The sequence below is a fragment of the Peromyscus californicus genome, unplaced genomic scaffold, assembly GCF_007827085.1.
Source record: "Peromyscus californicus insignis strain IS unplaced genomic scaffold, ASM782708v3 Scaffold_9__1_contigs__length_137607984, whole genome shotgun sequence".
NCBI classification, from domain to species: domain Eukaryota; kingdom Metazoa; phylum Chordata; class Mammalia; order Rodentia; family Cricetidae; genus Peromyscus; species Peromyscus californicus.
The window spans coordinates 67457213-67468701 of record NW_026294617.1 but is presented as its reverse complement, the minus strand read 5'-3'; the positions used below and the strand labels follow the sequence as shown (position 1 = coordinate 67468701).

At 46.4% G+C, this 11489-nt stretch overlaps 1 protein-coding gene and 1 long non-coding RNA gene across 3 annotated transcripts; one reads left to right on the top strand and one right to left on the bottom strand.

Moving 5' to 3' along the window:
• Positions 1–15: 15 nt before the first annotated feature.
• Mrpl24 (mitochondrial ribosomal protein L24) lies at positions 16–7578 on the bottom strand. 2 transcript variants are annotated; one of them, XM_052730030.1, is made up of 6 exons: positions 7464–7578; positions 1390–1618; positions 1217–1312; positions 961–1064; positions 430–560; positions 16–241 (listed from the first exon to the last, which is right to left on the bottom strand). In XM_052730030.1, the coding sequence occupies exons 2-6, from the start codon at positions 1567–1569 to the stop codon at positions 105–107; spliced, it is 648 nt and encodes a 215-aa protein (XP_052585990.1). In that variant the 5' UTR covers positions 1570–1618; positions 7464–7578; the 3' UTR covers positions 16–104. The 2 variants fall into 2 exon arrangements, with proteins under 2 accessions (XP_052585990.1, XP_052585989.1); XM_052730029.1 differs by lacking the exon at positions 7464–7578 and adding an exon at positions 7328–7457.
• Positions 7579–7604: 26 nt separating this feature from the next.
• On the top strand, positions 7605–11387 carry LOC128105136 (uncharacterized). The gene is made up of 3 exons (XR_008216271.1): positions 7605–7715; positions 8540–8613; positions 8717–11387. It is a non-coding gene; the product is annotated as an uncharacterized LOC128105136 (long non-coding RNA).
• The last annotated feature ends 102 nt before the right edge of the window (positions 11388–11489 follow it).

Sequence of the window (11489 nt, the reverse complement as noted above, 5' to 3'; positions counted from 1 at the left end):
GGGCAGGACAGCAGCTGCACTCAGGGCTCTTTATTGGTGTTGGAGGAGGAGGATTCCCCACCCTCAAGGTGAAGACTGAGTAGGCAGAAGCAGCACTCTCGGGCTCAATACCAATAAACCTTCTTGTGTCTTCGAGTCTCCTGGATCCCCATGGCTTCCATCACCTCTTCTTCTAATGTCTTTAGCCGGGGCACATAGGTTCTTTCCAGAGCGTCTTCCACTGATGTGTCCTTGGGGCCATCTGTTGAGTCAGAAGGAAAGGATGAGTTTGCCAACTGTTTATTCCCTGCAGTGTTGGGGATAGAACCCATGACCTTGCACACTGCTAAGCAAGCGCTCTACCACCAAGCTACATTCCTAGCCCCACCAACTTCCCTTTTCCTCTCACACCTCACATCCCTGTCTCCTTCCTGCCCATCCCCAGCTTACCAGTCCATGTTTCTGGGACAATGCCATCCGCTCTAGGAAATTCAGGTTTGGGGATAATTCTCCCAGATCTTGTAGAGACTCGAACTCGCTCTCCTTCCTCAGTAAATCTCCACTGGATCTCAGTGGGTTTCCTGGTAAGTAGAAAAAAATGAGTCTAACTTAGAGCCAGATCCCTGTACCACCCTCCAACCCAAAACTGAAGGCAGTGGCTGAGAACACTGGATTACCACCTTTGTTTCTGTCAGGGTTACTGACAGAATTGTGTGCAAGAAACAGACCTCACTGAGCAGTGCTGGTGCACACTTTAATCCCAGCACTCAGGAGGCAGACAAATCTCTGAGTTCCAGGACAGCCAGACCTACATACACAGAGAAACCCTGCCTCAAAATCCCCACATACTGCCCAAAAAAGGAAACAGACCCCCTGAGCTCCAGCATATCCAACACACCATTCTCATGTGATAAATGGGTCTGCCCAACACCTGTGTGGACTCAAGTTAGAAGCCCCTTGACCAGAGGCCTCTGTGCTTGCCTGTCCACAGGGTCCACTAGCTTGACCTGGTTATGAGGCAAGGGAGCTTCACTGGGGATCATGGTCCCTCGGTGATCCTTGGTTCGGCCAATATAGCGGAAATGCTGTCCAAGAGAAGGCAGTATCAGAAAACAATGTGAGAAGGGAATTTACCTACTACTGCTAAGCATACTCAGCCAGTTTCCCGTCTCTGCATGCTGCTCTTAGGGGGACAGATGGGGAAGACGTCTCAGTTCTCCATCATCCTTCCACTCACCGTGTTCAGCCCCTCCAGGACAACACAGTTCTGCTCTCGAATGACCTGAACCACTTTGCCCTGCTTCCCAGCGTCCTTGCCTTCTAAGATCTCCACCTGTAGGAAGACGAGAGGACAAGGGCAGGACACTGTTGCCCACACACCTTCCTGTCACTCTGTCCTGAGGGTCTCACCATGTCTCCACAGAATAGGTGCCAGTCTTCCTCAGAGATGGGCTCTACCACCATTGGGCGCCGCCTGCTCCATTGGGGATTCCTCTTGTCTGATAGGGAGCCTGGTCGGTTCATCCCATAGCGGTGGTTGAGACCGGGAGTGGCTTTGGATGCCAAGGCCAGCAGGGCCGAAAGACGCATGGTTAGATGTGAGAAATCTCAGCAGTGAAAGACTCAAAAACTCCGTCAGCTATGAGTCAAGAGAAACAGAATGAAGATTCGAACTAAGGGAGAAACTTTTATTTTTTATTTATTTTTGTTTTATGTGCATTGGTGTTTTGACTGCATGTATTTCTGTGTGAAGATGTCGGGTTCCTTGGAACTGGAGTTAACAGTTGCAAGTCACCACATGGGTGCTGAGGAATGAACCCAGGTCCTCTGGAAGAGCAATCAATGCTCTTAACCACTCAGCCGTCTCTCCAGTCCCTCGTTTGTTTTTTGGGAGAGGGTCTCATGAGGTAGCTCTGGCTGACCTAGAACTCACTATGTAGACCAGGCTGGTCTTGAACTCTCAAATCCATCTGCTTCTGTCTCCTTTCCTAGTACCAGGACTAAAAGTATATACCACCACACACAACCCAGGAATGTTACTAAAGTATCGACTGTCCTGCGCAGTGGACTTCATCTCGCTGACTCTTCTCACAGGTTATCTTTACAAATGAGAAAACAGCCTGGCGGTGGTGGCGCACGCCTTTAATCCCAGCACTCGGGAGGCAGAGCCAGGCGGATCTCTGTGACTTCGAGGCCAGCCTGGGCTACCAAGTGAGTTCCAGGAAAGGCGCAAAGCTACACAGAGAAACCCTGTCTCGAAAAAAACAAAAAACAAAAAAAAACAAATGAGAAAAAAATGAGTTCATATATTATCCATGGTGACAAAGCTACTATGGGGTGGGGGGTCTCTATTCAAACCACATATATCTGACTTCACTGAGACCACCGGGCAGTGGTGGCACACGCCTTTAATCCCAGCACTGGGGAGGCAAAGGCAGGCGGATCTCTGAGTTCGAGGCCAGCCTGGTCTACAGAGCGAGTTCCAGGACAGCCAGGGCTATACAGAGAAACTTGTTTCAAAAAAAACAAAAAACAAAAAAGAAAAAAAAATCCACTGAGGCCAAGGGCCACACTATCTATCTAGCTCCTTGAATCGCTATCTCAGGAGAGCTTGGCACTTAAGATACTTAAGACAGTTATTAAATGAATGCATGAACAGCAGGGCAGGAGGGAAAATGGGCAATGGAGGAGAGCACCAGGACAGCCTGAAGGCAAGCAGCCACGAGGCAAGGCGAACAGAGTGGTAGCAGGGATAAGAACAGCTTACAGTGGGCCTATGTAACAGGCCCCAGACCTTCACACAATTGACTCCATGATAGAAGTACCATTCAGGCCATAAAACTCAGCACACAGACAGCACCACCAGCTGTCTGAAATGAAAACCAAGACCTAATCTATCAAAGTCCATAGTTCTGGGAAAGTCTCTAAATGTACCAACCTTGCTTTTTGGTTTTGTAGTTCTGCTTTTGGCTAATTGTTATTGTTAACTGAAGAATGTTAACCCAGGATATGTTTTTTGTGCTTAAAAACTAACCTTGAGCCAGGCGGTGGTGGCGCACGCCTTTAATCCCAGCACTCGGGAGGCAGAGCCAGGCGGATCTCTGTGAGTTCGAGGCCAGCCTGGGCTACCAAGTGAGTTCCAGGAAAGGCGCAAAGCTACACAGAGAAACCCTGTCTCGAAAAAAACAAAACAAAACAAAACAAAAAAACTAACCTTGAGAAATGCTTGGGGCTACACTGAGATCCCAAACATTCAGTGTAGTCACCAGCCAGCTAGTAAAGACTATTTGCTTGAACCTGTGTCTAAGCAGTCTTTTCTGGTGGTTTCCCCCAACACCTATCCCACTTATACCCTCACACAAGAAAGACTCACTCCTCCCTAAGGATAGCTTTTTCTCTAAGACTTAAGTCTTTAAAGACCCCAAGGCTACACTGTAAGGTTGTTGATTCCTGGGGCTGGAGAGATGGCTCAGAGGTTAAGAGCACTGCTTGCTCTTCCAAAGGTCCTGAGTTCAATTCCCAGCAACCACATGGTGGCTTACAACCATCTGTAATGAGATCTGGCGCCCTCTTCTGGCCTGCAGGGATACGTGGAGACAGAACACTGTACACATAATAAATAAATAAACCTTTAAAAAAAAAAAAAAAGGTTGTTGATTCCTAAGTTTCCTATCTAAGTATGTGCTAACAGACTCCCCAATTTGGGCAGTGGACTAAATTAACAGATGACTGAAATAACTGGTAAAAAGTGCTTTAAGCCAAGCCTTCCAGCTACTTGATGTAAAGGATCACAAGCTCAAGACCCCCTTGAATAATTTGGTGAGACCCTGTCTCAAAAAGTAAAAAAGGGCCGGGTGGTGGTGGCGCACGCCTTTAATCCCAGCACTTGGGAGGCAGAGCCAGGCGGATCTCTGTGAGTTCGAGGCCAGCCTGGGCTACAGCGCGAGATCCAGGAAAGGCGCAAGCTACACAGAGAAACCCTGTCTCGAAAAACCAAAAAAAAAAAAAAAAAAAAAAAAAAAGAAAGTTAAAAAAGGGAGCTAAAGAGACGGCTCAGCATTTAAGAACACTTGTTCCTGCTGTGGAATAATCCTTCTGTACACTGTGAATATGTATTGCTCTCATTGGTTAATAAAGAAGCTGATTGGCCTATAGCAAGGCAGGATAAAGTTAGGACAATCAAACTGAGGATGCTGGGATGAAGGGTGGAGTCAGAGGAGATGCCACTCAGCTGCTGAGGAAGCAGGACATGTAGAAAATGAGGTAACAAGCCATGAGCCACAAGACAAAGCATGGATAAGAAATATGGGTTAATTTAAATGTAAGAGTTGGCTAATAACATGCCTGAGCTATCAGCCACACATTTATAATGTATATTAAGCCTCTGAGTGATTATCTGAAAGCAGTTGTGGGACAGGAACATTCCACCTACATGTTCCTCTTCCAGAGGACCTGCATTTGATTCCCAGCAACCCACATGGTGTTTCATGACCACATATGACTCTAGTTCCAGAGGATCCAATGCCCTCTTCAGGCCTTTATAGGCATCAGGCATGCATGTAATGCATATACATACATGTAGGCAAAGCATGCATTTAAAAGAATGAATAAATCCAATTTTAAAAAATGGTAAAACGGGCCGGGCGGTGGTGGCGCACGCCTTTAATCCCAGCACTCGGGGGGCAGAGGCAGGTGGATCTCTGTGAGTTCGAGGCCAGCCTGGGCTACAGAGTGAGTTCCAGGACAGCCTCCAAAGCTACACAGAGAAACCCTGTCTCAAAAAACCAATAATAATAAAATTAAAAAAAAAAAATGGTAAAACGAAGCCAGGTGGTGGTGGCGCATGCCTTTAATCCCAGCACTTGGGAGGCAGACCCAGGCAGATCTCTGTGAGTTCAAGGCCAGTCTGGTCCGCAGAGCAAGATCCAGGACAGGCACCAAAACTACATGGAGAAACCCTGTCTCAAAAAACAAAACAAACAAACAAACAAACAAAAAAGGTAAAAAGAGCCAGATGTGGTAGTGCACACTTGTAATGGCAACACGTGGTAAGTAAGAACAAAAAGACCGTAAGTTTGAGGCTTGAGGCTAGGCTGGGCTACATAGAAAAACCTTGACTTTTAAATATTTTTAAAAATTTTTTTAAAGATTTATTTTATGTATCTGCATGTACACCTTTATGCCAGAAGAGGGCATCAAATCCCACTATACATGGTTGTGAGTCACCTTGTGGTTGCTGTGAATTGAACTCAGGACCTCTGAAAGAGCAGCCAGTGTTCTTAACCTCTGAACCATCTCTCCAGCCCCCAACTTTTAAATATTTTATTAGAATGGAGTGTTGTTTTTTTTAACTCTTCTTTCTTTGGCTGTTTGGGGGCCCCACCACCCAGCTCTCAAATAAATCACACGGAGGCTTATTCTTACTTATGAATGCCCAGCCTTATCTTGGTTTATTTCTAGCCAGCTTTCCTTAAATTATTTCATCCACCTTTTGCCTCTGGGATTTTTCTTTTTCTTACTTCTGTATGTCCTACTTTCACTCCTACTCCATGGCTGGCCGTGTGGCTGAGTGGCTGGGCCCTAGTGTTCTCCTCTCCTTCTCATGCTCCTTCCATTCTCCCAGATTTCTCCTCCTCCTTTATTCTCTCCCTGCCAGCCCTGCCTATCCTTTCTCCTGCCTTGCTATTGGCTGTTCAGCTCTTTATTAGACCAATCAGGTGTTTCAGACAAAGTAACATAGCTTCACAGAGTTAAACAAATGCAACATAAAAGAATGCAACATGCCAGGCAATGGTGGCACACTCCTTTAATCCCAGCACTCGGGAGGCAGAGGCAGGTGGACCTCCTATGAGTTTGAGGCCAGTCTGGGCTACAGAGTGAGTTCCAGGACAGCCAAGGTTATACAAAGAAACCCTGTCTCGAAAAACCAAAAAATAAATTAGTTAAAAATAAAGAATCGCCGGGCGGTGGTGGCGCACGCCTTTAATCCCAGCACTCGGGAGGCAGACCCAGGCGGATCTCTGTGACTTCGAGGCCAGCCTGGGCTACCAAGTGAGTTCCAGGAAAGGCGCAAAGCTACACAGAGAAACCCTGTCTCGAAAAACCAAAAAAATAAAAAAAAAAAAAAAAATAATCAATGAGTGCATTAGGACATACCTTTTATCCCAGCACTTGGGTGGCAGATCTTAGTGAGTTCAAGGCCAACCTGGTCTATATAATGAGTTCTGAGCCAGCCAAGACTACATAATGAGACCCTGTCTTAACAAACAAAAATAAAATAAAATGCTAAGTGTGATGACTCATGCATTGGGAGTCAGAAGCATAAGGATTACTATGCGTTCAAGGCCAGCCTGCCCTATACAGTACCTACAGACTAGTCTGAGCTACAAGGTGAGACCTATCTGAATCAAAACAACGAAGTAAAAAGGCTCAATGTAGAATGCTAACCTAGCATGCAGTGAGCTTTATAAATAGCTGCTGCTGCTAGCCTGGTACCATGCTAAGCAGCATCTCACAGAAGCCTAAGGGCAGCGATGAAATTGCTCTTGAGCTCATCACTGGGTTTTCTGTTTTTTATATTGTAATTTTTTTTTGGTTTTTTTTTTTTTTTTTTTTTTTTTTTTTTTTTTTTTTTTTTGGTTTTTCGAGACAGGGTTTCTCTGTGTAGCTTTGCGCCTTTTCCTGGAACTCACTTGGTAGTCCAGGCTGGCCTTGAACTCACAGAGATCCGCCTGGCTCTGCCACGGAGTGCTGGGATTAACGGCGTGTGCCACCACCGCCCGGCGGGTTTTCTGTTTTTGTGTGCTCTGTGTGTGTGTGTGTGTGTGTGTGGTCATTAAACTTGGGGACTCACATATGATGGACAAGTAATTTTGTGTAAGTGGGCTACTCCTCCCTTCTTTATACCCAGGATAGGAGAGGCAGGGAAAGCCCAGTGTTATCCACGATGCTAGAGGGGCACAAGGGCTTAAATATTTCTATTCAGATCCAACACACTGAATCTAAGGACCTGACAAGTTCAAAACTGACTGAGAATTTCAACGTATTTGGTCTTCCCAAGTACTCAGGAAGTGATACAAGTATCATTAAGATCCTGTTCACTAACACGAAAAACAGGCCTAAGGCAGCTTCACAGGAGTGTGTGTGTCTCTCAAAAAATCCTTAATACTGGTTCAGTCACTCCAGGCCTGAGGCTCTGGGAGGAGAAAGCAGGCCCGGACACGCCCCCCTCCATATTTCCCTTCGGTTCCCTACACCACCGGATGCTAGTGCCACTTCCGCGGTGGAGCTTTCTTCTCCATGCAAGCACTCGGGGCAGGGCCTCCAGGTCTTCCCCTGTCAGACTCACCCAGATCCAGGGATAGCTCCAACCTCCTAGTAAAGAGAAACCCAAGGAGGAGGACTGCGCCCCAATTTAAGGCTAGGAAAAGGAAGTCCCTTCGAGTATCCGCCTTCTGAGGACCACCGGCGCCGAGCGGGCTCACCTTTCCCAATCTTTCTTAGCACGTGGGTGCTGCTCTGGCAGTCTCCGCCCACTGGATTTCTGGGAGATGTAGTCTAATAGCAGAGCGGAAGCTCAATAACGCAGCGAGTCTCTCAGCTTGCTGGGAACTGTATTCCGTCGCTACAAAATGACCTGAAAACGGGAAATTTGGCCAAAAGTAGGAAATTTCGAGGGTGAGAGGCACGTCGGGAATTGAAGGCGAAAGATAGGCGGATTCACAGGGTACTTTCCGGTAAGTGCTCTGCGTGGTGGCCACTGGGAGATGTAGTTCACAGAGAACATGACTCCATTTTCTAGGTGGTTAGGGCTTCCTAGTCAAAGCAAAGGGATCCATTTCTAGGTGGGATTACAGCCATTATGTCCTGGCTCTTCTCTGCTTGAGGGACCAGGGCAGATTAAAAAACTGCCCCACCTTTATAGAGGAAGGGATAATCGTGGGTCCTTCCGATACTAGATGAGCTAATCATTCTACTAAAGTAGAGCATACCGGGAGGTTACCACCGTGTCCACCTCCCACCTACCTGCCCACCCACCATCAGTGAGTGGACTGGCAGGCATCCCTAGCAAAGCCTAGCATTGAGACCAGATGTCCTGATTAGCTCGCTCTTTGACCACTCACCTGCCTGCCCTGATCAGATCAAGTATGTTTTTCATTACTGTGAATCTGATGGTGATTGAGAGCTTTGGATGGGCTATCCCCCTAACCTGTCCAGTTTGTAATGTCAGGAACTTCGTTAGTGAACTAATCAGTGACTAGAAGAGCCTGAAGAAATGGCCTTTGTTCTTAGGATGTGTATAACTAGGAAAGGATTCCTGAGGCCATCAGCATCAGGTGTGTGTCATTAACCTCACACCTCCACCTCATCTCTGAGAAGGCACCCCTACTATCATTCTGTGCCCGAGACTTATGAAGGCAGGCTGGCCTGTCCTATCCATAAACCAGCCTCTCAGCAAGATAGAGTTGGAGTCTTGTCTTCTCAACTGTTGTTTCTGAGATAGTGTCTCATGTAGCCCGGGCTCACTTCAAACTTGCTAGTTTCTGCCCTCTCTTCTCAGCTGCTGGAGTTAGCATCAAGCCTGGTTTATGTGGTGCTCCAGACTAAATCCACCTAGGGCTTACTGCATATTCAGTAAGTATTCTTATCAGCTACATCTCCACCCCCACTCCCCAGTTATTCTTTCTTCTAAATATTTATTTTTTATGCATATGTGCCTTCATTTTTTTTTTTTTAGACGGGGTTTCTGTGTATCCTTGGCTGTTCTGAACTCTGTAGACCAGGCTGGTTTTGAACTCAGAAACCCGCCAGGCGTTCCCCACCACCAAATGCCTTCATAATTTTATGTGTACCAAATGTGTGCTGGTAGTGCCTATGAAGGCCAGAAGATGAAGGTATTGGGAGCCCTGAAACTGGAATTCCAGGTGGTTGTGAGCTGCCTGATGTGAGTGCTGGGAATCCTCTGCAACTGCCAAGCCATCTGTAGATCTTCAAGTGAACTTTGAAATCAAGTCATGGGCTAGAGAACAGGCTCAGCCGTTAAGAGCACTGGCTGCCCTTCCAGAGATCCTGAGTTCAATTCCCAGCAACCACATGGTGGCTCACAACCATCTGTAATGGGATCTGATACCCTCTTCTGGCATAAAGTCAATGGAGCACTCTTACACATAAAATAAATATTTTTTTAAAGCCATAATTATTGCCTTATTATTTATTGAGACAGAGTCTTATTATGTAGCTCTGGCTGTCCTAGGACTAAATACATAGTGACACGTAGTACATGTAGGCTGGCCTTGAGCTCAGAGATCACATGTGCTCCAGTGCTGTGTACTACCATGCCTTAGCTAAAACAAGCTGACATGTGGCTAGCAACCTAACTAGCATTAAATGTTTCACTTCTCCCTAAACTTTGACATGCTCTTGAAGGTCCAAGATATTTCTAGAACCACACCAAACACTCAGTTCTTCCCAGCACTAAATTTAGAGACTAAGGCAAAAGGACCATGAGTTTGAGACCAATAGGGAGACCCTATATCAAAAGCAAAAACCAGGGATGGCTATGCAGACCTGAAATCTCAACACTTGGGAGATCAGTTTAAGGTCATCCTCAGCTGTATAGTTAGTATGTATCCTGGGTTACATGAGACTGTCTCAGACAAGTCACACACTTTCCATGACCACTTGTGAAACGTCCTCACACTCCATCTCTTTCTCTTTTTTGAAGCACTGGGAAGGTATTGAACCTAGGTCCTCAAGCATCTGTATACATCTGATCTCATGTATTATACCTCAGGCTGGTCTAGAGCTTGCTGCACACCTGCAGGTGACTTTATTGGGCTGGTCAGATAGCTCAATGGGTAAAGGCACCTACCTGCCTGATGATCTGGGCTCAATCCTGGGTCCCACATGGTGGAAAGAAAACCTGATTCCTGCAAATTGTCCTTTGATCTTCACAGAGGCACACAAAGTAAAATGTAATAAAAACTTAGATGTATGTTATGAATATTCTGCCTCCATGTATATGTACCACATGTGTGCCTGGTACCCAGGGAGGTCAGCAAAGGGTGTAGGATCCCTTGGAGCTGAAGTTATGGATGGTTCTGAGCCAGTGTAGGTGCTGGCAACTGAACCCAGGTCCTCTGCAAGAACAAGTGCTCTGTAACTGCTAAACCAGCTCTCCAATTACCATATACTGTGCTTTTGGCTTGTTTTCTTACAAACTGTCTTTTTTTTTTTTTATTTTTTGGTTTTTTCAAGACAGGGTTTCTCTGTGTAGCTTTGCGCCTTTCCTGGTACTCGCTCTGGAGACCAGGCTGGCCTCGAACTCACAGAGATCCACCTGCCTCTGCCTCCCGAGTGCTGGGATTAAAGGCGTGCGCCACCACCGCCCGGCCACAGACTGTCTTTTAAACATTTATTTACTTAGTGGGATTAGGAATTAACTCAGTAAAGGCCCTGGTTTTTAGTCCTCAGCTCTGAAAGAAAAATAATTTGTATAGGCATGAGTGCAGGCACTTCGGCCACCACATACCTACGAAGTTAGAAGATATCTTCCAGAAATCAGTTCTCTTTCACATTGTGAGGCAGGTGATAGACGAACAGACCAGTTTACTCTCTGCCCAGGAGTACATCCAGCTTTCTGGGTCTCTGGCAGAAAATTCATATCATCTGGCTTGTGTGGCAAGTATAAACTGATCCTCCTGCCTCCATCTCCAGTGTTTTAGGAATTACAGGAATGTATCCATCACACCTTTTTGCTTGGGGACCAAATCCAGGACTTCTGATTTATGCACACTAGGCAATCAGTCTACCAAATGGGGTGTGTGTGTGTGTGTTTTTTGGTTTTTCGAGACAGGGTTTCTCTGTGTAGCTTTGCGCCTTTTCCTGGAACTCACTTGGTAGCCCAGGCTGGCCTTGAACTCACAGAGATCCGCCTGGGTCTGCCTCCCGAGTGCTGGGATTAAAGGCGTGCGCCACCACCGCCCAGCCCGTGTGTGTGTGTGTGTGTGTGTGTGTGTGTGTGTGTGTGTCTTTATGTATATATCCTTAGCCACTTAAACCCCATTTCTTTCCTCTTTGGTTTTTTAGAGACAGGGTTCCTCTGTAGCTTTGGAGCCTGTCCTGGAACTCACTCTGTAGACCTAGCTGGTCTGGAACTCAGAGATCTGCCTGCCTCTGCCTCCCCACTGCTGGGATTAAAGGTGTGTTCCACCACTGGGCTTTAAAATCTATTTCTTTTTTTTTTTTTTTTTGATTTATTTATTATGTATACAGCATGTACACATGCAGGCCAGAAGAGGGTATCAGATCTTACTACAGATAGATGGTTGTGAGCCACCATGTGGCTGCTGAGAATTGAACTCAGGACCTCTGGAAGAGCAGTCAGTGCTCTTAACCTCTGAGCCATCTCTCCAGCCCCTCTTTTAAAAAAAAAAAAAAAAATTTATTAAATAGTACACAGAAAGGGCACCAGATTTCATTACAGATGGTTGTGAGCCACCATGTGGGTG

Bases quoted from the DNA above. Each gene is read 5' to 3' on its own strand.
- Mrpl24 (XM_052730030.1), bottom strand. From the start codon at position 1,569: ATGCGTCTTTCGGCCCTGCTGGCCTTGGCATCCAAAGCCACTCCCGGT. The intron at 1,313-1,389 runs GTGAGACCCTCA...GTCTTCCTACAG, and splicing joins ACCTATTCTGTGGAGACATG to GTGGAGATCTTAGAAGGCAA. The intron at 1,065-1,216 runs GTGAGTGGAAGG...TCTCTTGGACAG, and splicing joins TCCTGGAGGGGCTGAACACG to CATTTCCGCTATATTGGCCG.